The sequence below is a fragment of the Paralichthys olivaceus genome, chromosome 10, assembly GCF_024713975.1.
Source record: "Paralichthys olivaceus isolate ysfri-2021 chromosome 10, ASM2471397v2, whole genome shotgun sequence".
Lineage (NCBI taxonomy): Eukaryota > Metazoa > Chordata > Actinopteri > Pleuronectiformes > Paralichthyidae > Paralichthys > Paralichthys olivaceus.
Genome location: NC_091102.1, coordinates 17,967,951 through 17,983,577, shown reverse-complemented (window position 1 = coordinate 17,983,577; position 15,627 = coordinate 17,967,951). Strand labels below are relative to the sequence as shown.

General features: G+C 37.6%; 1 protein-coding gene across 4 annotated transcripts; it reads right to left on the bottom strand.

Annotated features, from left to right (window-relative positions):
* Positions 1-263: 263 nt before the first annotated feature.
* LOC109631205 (alpha-1,6-mannosylglycoprotein 6-beta-N-acetylglucosaminyltransferase A-like) lies at positions 264-15,380 on the bottom strand. Of its 4 annotated transcripts, none has more exons than XM_020089822.2 (19): positions 15,232-15,380; positions 14,879-14,999; positions 13,687-13,777; positions 12,616-12,786; positions 10,774-10,835; positions 10,404-10,493; positions 10,222-10,287; positions 10,047-10,103; positions 9,337-9,498; positions 8,778-8,947; positions 8,427-8,555; positions 5,436-5,569; positions 4,946-5,079; positions 4,457-4,600; positions 3,030-3,176; positions 2,742-2,855; positions 2,575-2,649; positions 2,314-2,471; positions 264-1,785 (listed from the first exon to the last, which is right to left on the bottom strand). In XM_020089822.2, exons 2-19 carry the CDS (start codon positions 14,969-14,971, stop codon positions 1,587-1,589), a joined length of 2,196 nt encoding a protein of 731 aa, XP_019945381.1. In that variant the 5' UTR covers positions 14,972-14,999; positions 15,232-15,380; the 3' UTR covers positions 264-1,586. The 4 variants fall into 4 exon arrangements, with proteins under 4 accessions (XP_019945381.1, XP_069389487.1, XP_069389486.1 ...); XM_069533386.1 differs by having other exon boundaries at positions 10,083-10,103; XM_069533385.1 differs by having other exon boundaries at positions 12,616-12,783.
* Between the last annotated feature and the right edge of the window lie 247 nt (positions 15,381-15,627).

Sequence of the window (15,627 nt, the reverse complement as noted above, 5' to 3'; positions counted from 1 at the left end):
GCAGGCCTCTGCCTCAACCACGCCTCTGTCTACGAGTTAACAATATCAGCAGTAGATTTACTTTTTACCTTGACATAATATTTGAAATATACATTTTGGCATTTATCTTTTTGTCTGACTCGCTGTTCATCCATTATTAAAATAGATCATAACAATCAAACAATACAAAGCAGCACTTGTGTAAATGAGAAATTCGTAGTCATGGAAATCCTATACCTCTATAGTCAGCAGCAGCAATAAACAGTAGTGTACTGGTACGTGGGTAAACATGTTTATTTGAGTGAAGTAGTCACAATACAAGACACTTTAAATGCACAGAAACTTTGTTTTCATAATAAAAATTCAGTATTTAAGTAAAACATAATGTTCTTCAAAATTCATTGAAATTCAGCACTGGTGTGAAACCTTCGAACGGTACGTAATGACCCTGAACAAACTGAGCATCTGTCTCATACACAACATCCTTCACACAACTATACAAAATACCTGTTTGAATAAGTTTGCTACACAGTCACATATCGGACACATTATTTTGAAGAACCTGATTGTTAATCAACTCCAACCTTACTCCAAGATGTTCTGTGATCTGCTCTGATTCCCTTTCACACTTTTCATCCTCATCTCAGGGCTGCACTCATGCTGCTCTGGTGGGACTGTTCATTAAATAAATTAAATCCACCTCAGGGAGATGAGTGGAAAATGTGAATCCATCCCCTCTATGATCTCCTCACTCATTCTAGGGCTCACATGAGACTGTGAAACACCCCCGACAGCTCCCATCATTTTCAGACAGGCGGTGGTTGAATTCAAATGTCTGAATCAGAGCTTCACAAACACGTGCTCACTTCCATCAGTTGGTAAATCAAGTCCTGAGGAAGAATGAAAGTGTGGCTAAAGGCTATGGATATGAGTTCAGCTGAACATGGTCATTTAAAGTTTTTTAGCCCACTTAGAAAGTCTCTCAATTTGGGCAGGCCAAAAATCTAAAGCCTCAGCACTACCACTTAACTGTAATGTGTGCAAAAAACTGAATGTAGAATAATCCTCACAATGTTTTCACTTCATCTAAATTGTTGAATTATAGTTTTCTTTACCCTTGAAAAAGCCCTTTATATTTAAATACTTTATATTTACATCGAGGGGACCCTCTCTACGGAGGCTGCCATGTTTTTTACATTAGTCCAGACTGGACAAACTAAACACCTTTTGCGTTTTCATGAAAACTGAAGCTACCACAGTTTCTTGTTTTTGGAAGGGGATGGTGAGATGAGCGGTGTTCAGCTGCAACATGCAATTTCAACACTAGATGTCACTAAATACTACACACTGTACCTTTAAAATAGTGTTTAGATGGGTGTAACTTCCTTAGCACACTGTCAGCCATGACAGAAGATTGTAATTATGCACATGACAAAGTTCAGGAGAGTACGACAAAAATATATGAATGCAATGATGATGTCCTGTGACTTCCTGGTGGGGGCTGAGCATGCGCAGTGTCAGAGTCAGAAAATACACTGAACTTCGGAGAGCCTGCAGACTTTCTCCAGTGGCGGTGTATATGTGAACGTAAATGTGAGAGTCAGCAGTTAGAGACACGCCTTGCACAAGGCTATCTGGTCTTTAATGTAGTCTCTACAGGGGCAGATGCGAATCAGGAACTGGTCAGATCTCACACAGCTGAAGAACAGGGGATCAGACTGGAACAGACAGTGTTTGCTACTGTTGTAGGCAGGGAACACCAGGTTACTGTCGGAAACTTCTGATGTTTGACAATCTACACCATGTCTATAAAAACAAAAAGAAGCAGTTATCAGCAGATAGCAATGAAGTTATAAAGACTGAGATTATAATTGAAATGGAAAGGGTCTAACGCACTTGATTGTTTGTCTTGTTTTATGTTCTCTTAGTTACTCTGTTCTCTTTTTCAATTTCAAATGTACCTGGAATTTATTTTATACATTTGCAAAAGTTCACATCAGGATTGAAAAGGCAGTGAAAGACAATGAAAACTTGTGTGACAGTAACTTTTGACTTGAAAGCATATATATCTTTATATATCCTGGGCACATCACAATGAAATTAAACAAATTTCAAAATGTGTGGCAAAAAGAACAAGCTATATTATTTGCTACTGAATAATGTGTATAAATACTGGGGGAATTCTGCATAAAAAACTTTAAAAAGGTTGTTTTTTACTTATTATATTGTCAGTTTTGCTATATCCAATTTATTGTCATTCCTCAAAGCTTTTCATTGGTAACATAGAAATCTGTGTGTGTGTGTGTGTGTGTGTGTGTGTGTGTGTAAACTTACTCTGCAAGATGTTTTACACTGTTGAGCTGTGGGAAGAATGCAGGTTCACAGATCAGCCCCACCCCCTGACACGCCTGTTTACAAGAAATGTCTGGCTCCGCCTTCACAACCTGGAGCACGCTCAGTGGGGGCCACCTCTGTGTACTGGAGCAGAAGTCCTGAAGCAAAACATATACATATATATCTATTATTCATTTTCTAATCATTAATCTATGTCCTCTCTATCATTTTTTTTTTTGCAATCACACAGACAGCTCCAACCTGTTTTTCAATCAGGATGTTGAGCCTCTGGAGCATTCCTTCACACGTAAACTCATAGGGAAGGTAGGGCTCAATCTGAAAAGTAGTTTTCATCAAGCGGAGCCTGTGATTTCATTTTGCTGTTTGAGAAATAAGTGGATGTGGCACCAAGTTTAAATGATACTCACACTTTGATTGAGGATAGCAGTGAGTGCTTTCTCTACTTCTGTTTGATTGAACATGTCCACCGTCCATACATATGGCTCTCCTATGGCTTCAACATAAGGATTCTGCGACGTCACCTACAACACAAACAGATCAACTGTCAGAAAACAACTTCCTGGAAAATGATTTGATTCATTGTTTCGCATTTGACTGAGATTAAAAAATGATTTCTGACTCCACAAAGGTAAAATGCTTTAATATCTGTAAACAATGTCATAGGAAGTGTCTCAGCTTGGAACATGAACACTGACCTCTCTGGTGTTGGGCTTTCCCTTGAAGAACTCTGAGTTCAAGCTGCTCAGCGGGGGGTGTAACCTCGGGTTAAGGAAGGCACAGCCATTGGCTAAGGCTTCCAGAGGAGCGGGGCCTTCATATGGGAAAGACAGCCCCACAAAAACCTACAGACCACAGATAAATAACAGCTTTGAACTAAAAATAAAGATAAATACATGTTTACAACATCTATGTCATTTATAGTATGTACACGACAAGCTCCTGCACTTGTTTATTGTCACCACATGGTGCCAGCCAACACCAGCACAAGAAATAACTGCTCCTACAGTTCCCTGCTTTTATACACAGGAAGGATTGTCAGGGTTTAAACCTGACCCAACAAATTCATTTTTATTATTTTCAATCCAAGTCAGATACCAGTAATTCCAAACAAGACATGATGAATAACAGCATTTTTTTCTAGTTATTCCACAATGTGGACATATGAAGTTACATGTAATGCTGCTTAGTGTAAGCTGATGCATAAACAGAATATGTTATATTGTTGAGCAGTGCAAATAACTATTTAATCCTTCAAAGCAAAGATCCTGTGGCACATAAGATTATCAGATCCTCAATCTTCATGCAGATGCTGGTCCCCAAGTCATTCCACAGCAACAGCTAAAACCTTAAACATACAGCCAGAGTTTCAAAGAACTTTTGAACAATGACAAAATGAACAAGTATTAGCAAATAGATTTCCCCCACAGATCCCTGATCTAACTATACTGGAGTCAGTCTGGGATTAAACCTCATACCTCATACACAGAGGACACTACTAGACTCATATCTTAGAAAACTGTTTGCAGGATTGTGAGGTGAGAATTTAAAGCCAACGACTGCTAACACTTGATTTTACTTTACTTTACTTTTACTTTTAAAGCCTGTGCCCCATCCTTCCTTGTAATACAAGCAGCTACTGTAATGGAATACTTACTGACTACAAACTTAGTATACACAACTAAATAAACTGTATAAAATCTGTGTGTCATGTCAGGAAAGGAAAAGAGGAAAGAGAGCCACCTTACAAATTGTCACTTCTCTGGTTCTTTGACAGTGTAAATCCCTGGTAATGGTTATCTCAGAGAAAAGATCACTTAGTTTCAGAAGGATGTTAAACAACTGACATGGCACACACCCAGTGTCTGAATGGAGTTCATGCTTTGTGGTCATGTCTTTACTTTGTCGCCTACATTTAATGTGAAAGCCCAGGTTGTGGCAGAGAGAAAGGCAGTGCTTTTTAACATAGTGGATTTATATAGGGACAAGAGAAAGAAACATGATTTACAATGAGAAAGTGGGGCTTGAGTCAACAATAGACACGGGTACATTTAAGAGAGATATGTGGAACACGTGACTTGACTGTGAAATGGTTAATCAATCCCTTTTACCTCTCTCTGCTTACCTTGCTCTGTCTCAGCAGCGTCTGCACCTCAGTCCCCTTGACGATGCCGTGGTTTTCCACATAGCTTGGGATATTAAAGCTGCTTTCGACCGTCCCGTGGATCTTCAAGTACTTGTGGATAATGTCCAGATAAGCCTCTTTTCCCTGCGGTGGGACAGCAGAGGAGGCAAAGAGTGAATCACTGGAAAAGAAAAAGAATCAGTGGACATCACACAAATAACACCTCTGCCTTGTCGAGCGTGTATATTTAATGGTGGTGTCTGATTTCTGAACAAATAATAACTCAAACAACCATAGACTGTATTCACAACCAAGACAAAAGTATTTTAAAGGAATGAAACAGGAACTAAAAAAATAAATAAAAGAGGGCCTTCACCTTTTTGCATACTTCCATATTTTTTTGATGCCTGAAGGTATAAATGTTTAATAGGATCATTTAAGTATGACAAATTGTTTTTTTAGGGGACTACAATGCCTCCTTGTTGTTACCTGCCAGAAGAGGCCTCTCTTTCCATACACAAGAGCCTGGTTTCTTCTCTTAGTCGACCGCAGCTGCTCAGTGATTTCAGAGCTCATCTGGTGCTGCACCACAAAGCCCAGGAAGGTGTTGTCTGGTGTATGAGCTGCGTACGATAATAATTATTCTTATTAGCATAATAAAAAAAATAATATTTTAGAATAATTAAATAATCTCAGATCGAGCAACATGCATCAATTATAGACTGTATATAAAGATGGACAAAAGCATCTTGATCGCCACCTAGTGGCTGTTGAAGCATTGTTCACAAACCCCGTGAGTCATGATTGGTCGAGCACATGTATCAATGGGACCTTGCTACTGCAGCTCCCTCCCACAATTGCTACTGTGCAGATTCTGGCCCCAAATGCGCAAGATAGCAGCATTAGTATCCATCATCCATCTTTATTCACAGTCTGTGATATAAAACATAAAATAAGCTGATGTAAAAGAAAGACGTACGGAACATGGTGTAGAACTGCGCTGGTGTCAGGCTCAAGCCAACAAATGGGCCGGTAAAGTTGTGCTTCTGGGCCCAAACTGCATGATTGAAGTCTGGTTCAGTGCCAAAACTATCCAACACACGAATCATACATCTGGTCGACACACAAACACATCACATTTAAAAATACACTTACAGCAATAAATGCTGTAATTAACACATCTGCTACAATGAAATAAAAAATGGCCAGTGGTGTGGGTGAATTGACCCTCAGCATTGTTGAACATATCATTCCAAAAGCATTCACATTCATATGCTGCAATCAGAGGCTTTTACACAGTGTTTTGCAAACCTACTGCTGGGATTTGCTCCCACTCCATGACCATGAGAGCATCAGTTGTGTTCAGTCATAATGTTCTGACTCACAGTCAAGTTTTCAATTCATCACAGAAGTGGTGGATATGATCAGATCGGTCATGTTCTTCCAAACTAAACCCAGAAATGAACCTGGCTTTTACCTATTCATTCATCTTAAACCTTATATACAGTTTGGGTCAAATTTGACCAGTTTAACATCTGACAGCAGTAAAAATACAATAAAAGTGACCCAAAATACACATAAATGAAAATAGTATGATTTGATTTACATGGTAAGATCCAATAAGGAAGTACAAGTCAATATTGGCATAAGGTGGTGGAATGTTCTTGAAGATGTTAACACTCAGAGAAACATGCATTTATACATCAAAGTATGAGTGTTGAGGTGCAGCCGCATGCTGTTTCCACCCACAATTCATTCCATACAATTTACATAAATGTTCATACATGAGACTTAAGATTACATGCACATACAGTCATTTGATTGAAGGTTGACTGCCAGCACTGAAGAATCCAAATTAAATCAAGCAGTATGCAAGTCTATAATGTACCGCTATACGTTCCATACACGCTAACCAAATCTAATCTGCACAATTTTCTCTTCAACTGAAAATTGTTCTAAACCAAACTCAGGATGCAGTGAAGTATGTTCGATGTTCTCCTTTTAAAGGTATGATGTGGTTTCCTTGTTGCCTTTTGGCCACTGAGAGACATGGACAAGAATATCATAATCGTTACAGTGTGCCTCACTACAAATTATAAGTTTTTCCAGGAGAGTGTTCATCAGGCTACAGTGTAGGATGCACCCTCCTGTATTATGAAAGAATGATGCTCATTCCTCCAGTAGCCTACAGAGTGTAGAATCAATGCTGACAACCCAGGGGGCCAAGAAAATTCTGTCATTTGTTAATAATTTTCATAGGGTGAAGACTATAAATTATAATTAGAACAATTAATAAATACATGAATAAAGAAAACAATTACTTTTATACTAAAAAATATAAAGTGATAAAACACAAGTGATCTGATTCAACCAATGGCTGCAGCACCCGCATTGAATTTTTGACCATACTATCACTGTTAGCCAGAGGGCAATTTTCTCCTGACTTAGCATTTGCAAAGTGTATTGTAATGGATAATTTTTTACACCCTCAACATCCATGTTGGGAATGAGAGAACTTGAAAGATTTAAGGAGGGAGATGAGAAGGAACTGACCATGCTAACATTGCTGTAAAAGATATAAGCAGTCGACCAGTTCTTCATACAAACCGCACTCAGCCATTTGTGGGAGCCAGTTGAGAAATTTAAACAAAATCATTACGTTTTGTCATGTCATCATGGTAAGTGTCATTGGCTGTGGCTGAGGGCCAGAGCGGTCGTCCAACCAGAAGGTTGGCGATTCGATACTCAGTCGTCCCCATCTGCACGATGAAGTGTCCTTGGGGAAGATACTGAACCCCCAAATGGCCCCTCATAGATGAAAGCACTAATTGAAAGTCGATTTGGATAAAAAAGTGTCAGCTAAATGACATGTAATGTGTGTTGTTTGCTGCTGTTTGTTTGCAGCTCTGTACTCAGATGTGTGTCTAGGTAGGCAGGCTTATCAACCTTTCATCTATATCCCATATCTCACTTTGTGTTTATCAGAGTGCAATGTAACTGGGATGGAAAGGGTATTATTTATGTACGAGCACTTGTGTATAAGTGTGTCAGAGGTGTTGCAAATGGAGAGGCACTCTGAGAACACAAAACTCCCTGACAGGCTACTTTATCACCATATTGTTAATATATTGCATCAGATCCATATTTAATGTACACTGACATTTTTCTGCAAACTTTTTCATTTAAACATTTTGCCTATTAAACATAGGCAAAATGTCCATTCTCTGATATACTATGAATATTTGTGATTGTACAGAAACTGAATAAAGATTCCCCCCCCCCCAATACATTACAAAATCTAGATAATTGTAGTTTAATTCTCATTAAATGTTAAAGGAAATTCTTGGATCTGCCCCCTCATCCAGATCCACATTAAAATCTATTGGGTTTTTGATAATCAGTCTAGTAGTTATTGTATAATTCTGGTAAATAACTTACAAAAGCAGCCAAAACCATAAAGCAATAGGTACATTAATGGCAAACCCAACATTTCAGAGCACCCTTACTGAAAAGTTGAGCAACCCACATAGCACCAGTAAAAAAAAATATCTGGCACCAACACTGGACCCAATATCTTACTAAAACCCTTTTTGTTGGGTTTTCCTTAAATTTTTCACCCATCTGTACACTAAAGGTTCAGTGTTTAAGATTTAGGTTAAAGGATCTATTGCTAGAAATTGAATATAAAATAATCCTAATGACTTTTTCACTGGTGTGTTTCATCTAAATTGTACAAATGGTCATTTTCTTTACCATATAATGGGCCCCTTATAAGGCTACCACAGGTTATCTCTCATGTTTGGAAGGGGAGGGTGAGATGAGGGGTATTTAGCTGCAACATGACACTTAACCACTAGATGTCTCTAAATTCTACACACTGAACCTTTAAGAGATGGCACACATAGTCTCAAATTTCACATTATTCACAAGCACATCAGACTGATGTCAGGAACAAGATAATGATACTCACTTGTATTTGATCCAGGATTTCTGAAGTACATTCTGAAACTGTTTGAGGCCAATGATGTCCGTGTAGATCAGTTCTGCTGTTATCTTTGACTGACGAGAGTGGCAACCACCTGTATTAATGCCGAGAAAACTAAAGAAGCAGTGAAACAAACGTGGAATGAATACACAGAAACAGAAACAATCAATGGAAAATGAATGAGCATCTGTATATTACAACTTTAAAATTACTACAATGCTATTTTTTCCATTCATAACCTCTTGTTTAAATCAAATTTTGTCTCATTTACTTGTACAACCCCATCCTGATGGACAGCCGCAACAAAAGGCTCTTCTTTTGTGCAGAAGTACTCACTTCTTGAGATCAGGTATAGAGGCAGAAAGGTGAAGATGGTGACCAAGGATGTGAAGTGTGGCTATAAGGTCACTCCACTGGACTAGTTCCCCAAGGGGGCCACCACTGAAGGCGCTTTCTGCTATTCTAAAGCTTGATTCGTCTGTCAGTGCACCAGGATGTACCAAAATCTGGGGAGAGAAAGTGGTCCTTGAGTACATGCTACTCATTTGTCAGAATAAAGTTATCATCATTCTCCATTTATTAATGTCTATAGGGCTATGCACTAGGCCCCAGCTGTTGAGTGTCATCAACAGCCTGTATGTAATCCCTACTGTTTAGTTGTTTGTCAGACCCTGGTGATGAAGAGCAAGTTTTTAGTCTTTTGTTTTCTTCTGTATCAAACTGAAAACCCTAATGAAAAAATGCCATGAATTTAAAGTGGAAAATCTGCCACCATTATTATGGAAACTGCATGTCTGGAATGGAAGAATGGAAAATGTGCCATAGCAACACAGACTAAGGAGAGCAGGGCTTAGCAAAGAGTTGTTGTTCAAATCAATGGGGAGGTATACATTACGTGTTTTGCTGTGCGCTCTGTGAGGTTGTATTTGGCTGAGAGAGAGCGTCCGGCCTCGACCCAAATCTCATCCATACTTTGAATTCTTTGGTGAATCCATCGGAACTGGACTCTGCTTTTCAGAGATGGGTACAGACCCTCCACACTGTTCCGTACCACAGCCTGGTAAAAAATCAACAAAACACAAACTTTTCTTTTGCTTTTTTTCACATTTTTTTTTGAAGTTCTGATAAATAAATTTGAAATATTAAGTATTATTAAACTGAATAAGTTAAAATAGGTAACAGAACTACATATTGTCAGTGCTACTGCACCCATTTGTAAATATGTGTGAATTTTAGCCATTTTCCACTCAGCAGCCCAATGGGCATTCAGTATGACGAAATAATATCTCAAATGTACCTTGAAGGCCATTGACAGTGCTTGAATATGTAGTATTAATTCAGGCTACTAAAAATGTGTTCCACTTTTTATATGGTCTCACTCAAAACCCTGTGCATACACTCAAATAGCCCCTGCTTTTACTTTGATTTGCGGTGCTTGTGCTCAAACTGCTATGCAATTGCACTCAGATGTATATTTATATATTTGTATTTGCTTCTTCTTCATATATTTGCACACTTGAAATGTCTCCTCTTATATTTTTCTTTCTATGCTTCTCTTGTGCGCTTGGATTCTTTTATGCAGCAAGTCTGTCAAAATTCCCCGACCAATAGGTGTGGTGGTGACAAGTTCAATTGTCCTGCCTTTGTTGTGGGTTTGTCAGCCTGTATAGAAAATGACAGACAATGATAAAAAAAAAGTGAAAAGCTACAAGCATTAAAAAAACAACAACATATACACACAAATTACATACTGTCTTGGATTCTTTGACCTTGTCTTTACCTCTGACTTTTCTGCTGGGGCTGAAGAGACAGATCGACCTGGAAGCACAGGGCACCACGATTCAATCTGAAACCCAACATAAAGAAGAAGCGATAGCTAGTTAGACCAAAGCATAAACACAAACTTAATAGGTAGCAATGTTACTGAGCAAGTACTACATGGAATTGAAACCACTTGTGTACCTCGCTGAGGTAAATGATGAAAGAGCACAGGGACCCGTTCACGCCATTACTGCCGTAACAGGGATCAGTCCTCCACACCTCCTTCATCCACTGGAGCAACAGCAAACCACACGGGCCACAAGAATATCAATGTAGTTACGAGCAAAACACAACCAGGTCAAACTGTCAAAATACAACAAGCTATGGAAGCAAGAACAGGATAAAAAAAATCCCTGATGAGCTACAGTGGAAGATTGCTGCTACACCTCATGTTGAGAAACATCGATTTGTTTTGACAACATGCAAAAGTTATTGTTGTTATCATTATTTTATCACTGATTATTTCTGTGAGATAGCAGTTTGTCATCACCGTGGAAAAGCAGAGTTTTACCTTCAATTTTTCCTTACAGAGTGGGTATCCATCCATGGGTGGCAGGGGGCAGTGTCCATCCTCTTTCATTGGATCATGAAAGTGAAACACAAACAATGCAGTTTTTATTCTAATTAATTCTCTATGCATTGAAATGTAATAACAATGAATGGTAGAAGATATGTTCCCTGCAGTCTACCTCCCTAATGATAAATGTATGCATTTTAGTTGGTCATTTCATGCAGATTTTAATTCGGGATATCATTAGAAAAATTATTTTTCTTTCATTTCCTTTCTTCATAACTAAATATGAACTGACCTGAAGTGGGAAATAATGCCACTAATGCAAATGTAAAAAAAACACATTTGCTCATTAAAAGTCTTCATTAACATTCAAGGTTGAAGCTCTTGTGTTTTCACCAACTGCTTAAGGCACTATTGTTTGTTTTTTTATCTACTCCTCATTGGATAATTGACAATTATTCAGCCAACTTGTGGTGTGTATTGATTCTGTCTTTAAGCATTCTTTAAAATCTCCTGAAGGCACATTGAATAATGAGCAGATTCCTTCAGTAAGGCAGTTGATAATTTGTTTGCTAAAGCTTGTTCCTGCAGAAAAAAAATAAATTAAAGAAGGAAAATAAAAAAACAGTTTCTCTGTATTTATAAACCATTGAGCATCGTAGGTGAGCTGGCTGTGTGGCAAACAATCAATACTTTTCAAAGTATATTAGAAATTAGAACAAGTGTGGTGGGATTTAAGTTTATAATATATTTTAATTGAGTCAGTTGAAACCATAACAGGGCTGGGACCTAGAGTCCAAAAGGTTTTACAGGTTTATTTTAAGTGTTTATATATTCTGCCAACCTTGCTGCTTGTTGCTAGGTGCTGATGGGATGCTTATCCTTTTTAGTTCTTATTTTTATTCTTTTCTTTTTTATTCTGTATTTAACTACTTTTTAACCTATTGTTTCTTTTAAAATGCTACTTATATGTATTGTCTTATGTTGCTTTTACAATTTGTCATGATGCCTTTTATTTTTAATGTGAAGCACTTTGAATTGCCTTGTTGTTGAAATGTGCTATACAAATAAACAGAACTTTCACATCATTGTCTACAGTAGTTGACAGTTACATTAGAATCAGTTACAGCAGTGTTTACTAAAACAATTTTTGGAACGTTAGAATGTATTAGTCCGCAGCTGAAAATAGTCCCTGTCATTTACCACTCTTTCCATTCTTCTAAGATACACCTCTTATATATGAAGCATTTAGCTTGGGGTGGTGTGCGACACACAGTGAAGGGATCTATCGTGCCATAAATTAAACTCACCATATTTGTTCAATTTGTTCAAGTTCACAGAGAAAAAAAATCTCATCTTCATCCTTCAAACAGAGAACAGTGAGACCATACGAACTGCCTGTTCTACACAGAAGTAACGCACCCAGACAGAAAGATACACAAAATGCTGCATTTAAAGTGAACACATTTTGTGCATCTCATTCAACTACAAACAGTCTCTGTTGTTTTGTTTGTGATTCTTTTTTATCTTTGTATTCAATCTGCAATTCTGTGTAGTTTTTTAGCCTCTCTTTGTGACCATTTGATCAACTCCCTGACAAGAAGTTACTTCATGGAGGCTCTGGCGCATGGATGAACCCTTGTTCCCAGCACCTCTAATCCATGTATGACCCTGTTTCTTAGTCTCAGTCATAATTTTGATTCAACATTTCCTTTCTTTTCTATTTAATGGTGTTCTCACATGCTGATAAAAAGTAATTGTTTCCCTCTGATCTGACAGAGTTTTTTACTATTAAAAACAGACAGAGTGTGGATCCTGCTGGATCAAAGGTAATTTTACCAGTTGTTTGGTCATCTTTCTTCTTTTCCTTCTCCACCTGTAGCTTCCTGAGTTCCTCTACTTGCTGCTGCAGATGCAGTTTGTCAGAATGCAGCTGCTTGATCATCTCATCCTTCATTTTGACTATTTCTTTCTGTAACTCCATGTTCATTTGGACCACCTGCAGTTCTTCTTTGTAGTCCCCCAAAGGAGGCAAAGGAAAGACAGGTTGTTAATTTCAAAATTTATTCCATGTGCTTCAAAGCACATGGAATAGCATTTGAAGCATTTGAAGCTTGCATCTGAAAAGGACAGTGGAGTCAACCACTGTGTACAATCATTATTATACTTGTAAGAGTATTTAGTTCATAAATATTCTCTGCCTCTACAGCACATGAATTTTACATCTGAAAACCTTTTAAAATCACATATGGAATGAATGGAACACAAATATGTTTCCTAATCCTATTGGATCCCATCTAATCCCACTGGTTTCAAATCTGAATTTATATAGACTCCACAAAAAATCACAAGAATGATCCAAAACCACATGTTGTCACCTGGGAAATGCATGTGGTTGGTCAGTGATGTTGGGGAAATTCCCATTTTAATTGAATATAATATTATACATATTAACTATCATATTAAATGTTTCTTTACATTGATTCGAGGGTTCCAAGATTTTTAGAAGATCATCCACAATTTGACAATGCTCTTAATGTCTCAGAGACAGGAGTAGGGAAGTGAAAGTTTACTAATTGATTTAAGGAGAGAGAAGAGTAGAGCAGGGAGAATTTAGAGAAAAGAAGCAAATGAAATTAAGTCTGACATGACAGAATCATGGTACCACTGTGTGTCTTATTTACATTCACTGGATTATTTTATATCTCCATTATTATCCCTTTGAAGAAATAGCTGCCATTTGAGATATATATATATATATATATATACATATATATATTACACATTAGCTTTACTGTCTAAAAGCCATGTGAGGTGGAGAGCTAAAGAACATCATCTTGCATCTAGATTCTTACAAAATCCCTCTGCTTCACTCTTTTTCGTTTTATTATTTCTTGGATTTTTCCTCACCTTTAGTCCGGTTTATTTCCAACCATACTTTGTCATGCTTCTTTAGTTTGTTGTTACCGAGCACCTCGGTGCCCTCCTTGTTGGCACTGCTCTAAAACCATTTAGACAAGACACAGCATTGAACATTGAAAACAAGGGTTGTTATACAAAACACTTTTGTCCATTCTGAATTTAAGAAAAAAATTATATATTAGGGCATTTTCCCATCGACAGAGTTTGGTCGAGACCTTCAGGCTTTTCAGTTTAGTGTGAACCAAAATAAGGTGTGAAAGGTGCTTTAAATCCGGACTGTTTGCTGTCCTCAACTCTGAAGATTGAATGTTTGAACAGCAAGGATGTTCATTTTGCTGGTAGTAATACCGTAATGATTGTTTAATGGGAACGAGATTAACAAAGTGACATTTATTTAAAAAGTTAAAATGTAATACCAACTTCTTTAGTCCACTCACTGAAATGCAATGTGAAACCAAAACTGGATCAGATGTAATAAAGACATGAACCTTGGTTTGGACCATGGTCCTGACTTTCAGGTGTAAAAACGGCTTAAAACAAATAGGAGTAGTGGTCAGCTTTTTCTTTGCATGAAACATTGTCCATTATATCAGTAAATTTCAGTGGCTGTGCAGTATGGAGGACCAAAAATGACTTAAGTATAAATAAATAAATAAATGTATAAATAAATATATACATAAATAAATAAATAAGGAAATAAATAAATACATTTCTTAAATGTATTTCCAATTTTTTTGTATCTGTATTTCTGTGTCCGTATGCTAATGAGAAAGGCAGTTCTAACCTCAGTCTCATGCAGGAGTGGTCACAGGAGTTTGAAGATCCAGTTCTACTACTTCTGCTGACACTTACAAAGAACAAGTTTTTTTTATCGGGATGATTTAGGTGACAAACTTCCTATCATGTGTTTAGTCATTAGCATAATGACACAGAAATAAATATATGTGGAAATAAATTTAAGACATTTATTTTCTTAGTTATTTATGCATTAATTTATTAATTTATTTATACATTTATTTATACTTGAGTCATTTTTGGTCCTCCATAGCGCAGTACGAAGTGGAGGGTTATTAATCAGTTACACCGCTTAGAAGTATCTCTGGATCCCATAAGTGATTTGTTAAACTATATGTTGCTATTGATTCCACTTAAATGTAAGTAGATGAATGAAGACACACACCAGGATCAAATATAAGCAACTCAGACACCAGATGATACCAATGCCCAGCAGCACACGCTTGGCCCTCCGCAGGTGGCACTTCAGGATTTTCATTGCCGGATGGCATATGACACTGATGTAACTGGTTTAAACAAAATAAAGCAATTGTAGATTACAATATAAAAGCAATGTTTCCTTGACAAACAGTGGACAGCGGGCATGTTCAGAAGCAACGACAGAAGGAATGTGTGTGACATGTTGCTGATAGATTTGCTTTCTGAGTTTCTTAACTGATGTGACTTATTCACAATTCCCTCAGAGTGTATTTCAAATAGCTGAACTCAACTCATCAAACACAAAATAGTTGCACTTACCAATAGAGTGTTGGCCAATCCTTCCAATATAACTGAATGAACAGGATAACTAAAATTGAATTTCTTTTAGAAATACAACTCCTGTCTGTGCTTGGACTTTGACAGGATCTGTCTGGTTGAAAGACCCTACACACACAACAACCACTGAAACAGCGATGTTACAGTCACAGCCCCTGGTACAACCAGTTTTCTAACTTGTTTGGCCACATAACTCCATTAGTATTATCCCACCCTACTGGAATTCTCTGCATTAAGTTTAACTCAAAACATTCCTTGTTTGATAAAGCTTATGCAGGGCTGATTTCTGATCCAGCCCGTAGTTATGCGGCTATAAGCCTAAAGTGCAAATCAAATCCTGCACTGAGCACTTGTCTCTCTCCCTGACTTTGTCTCTCT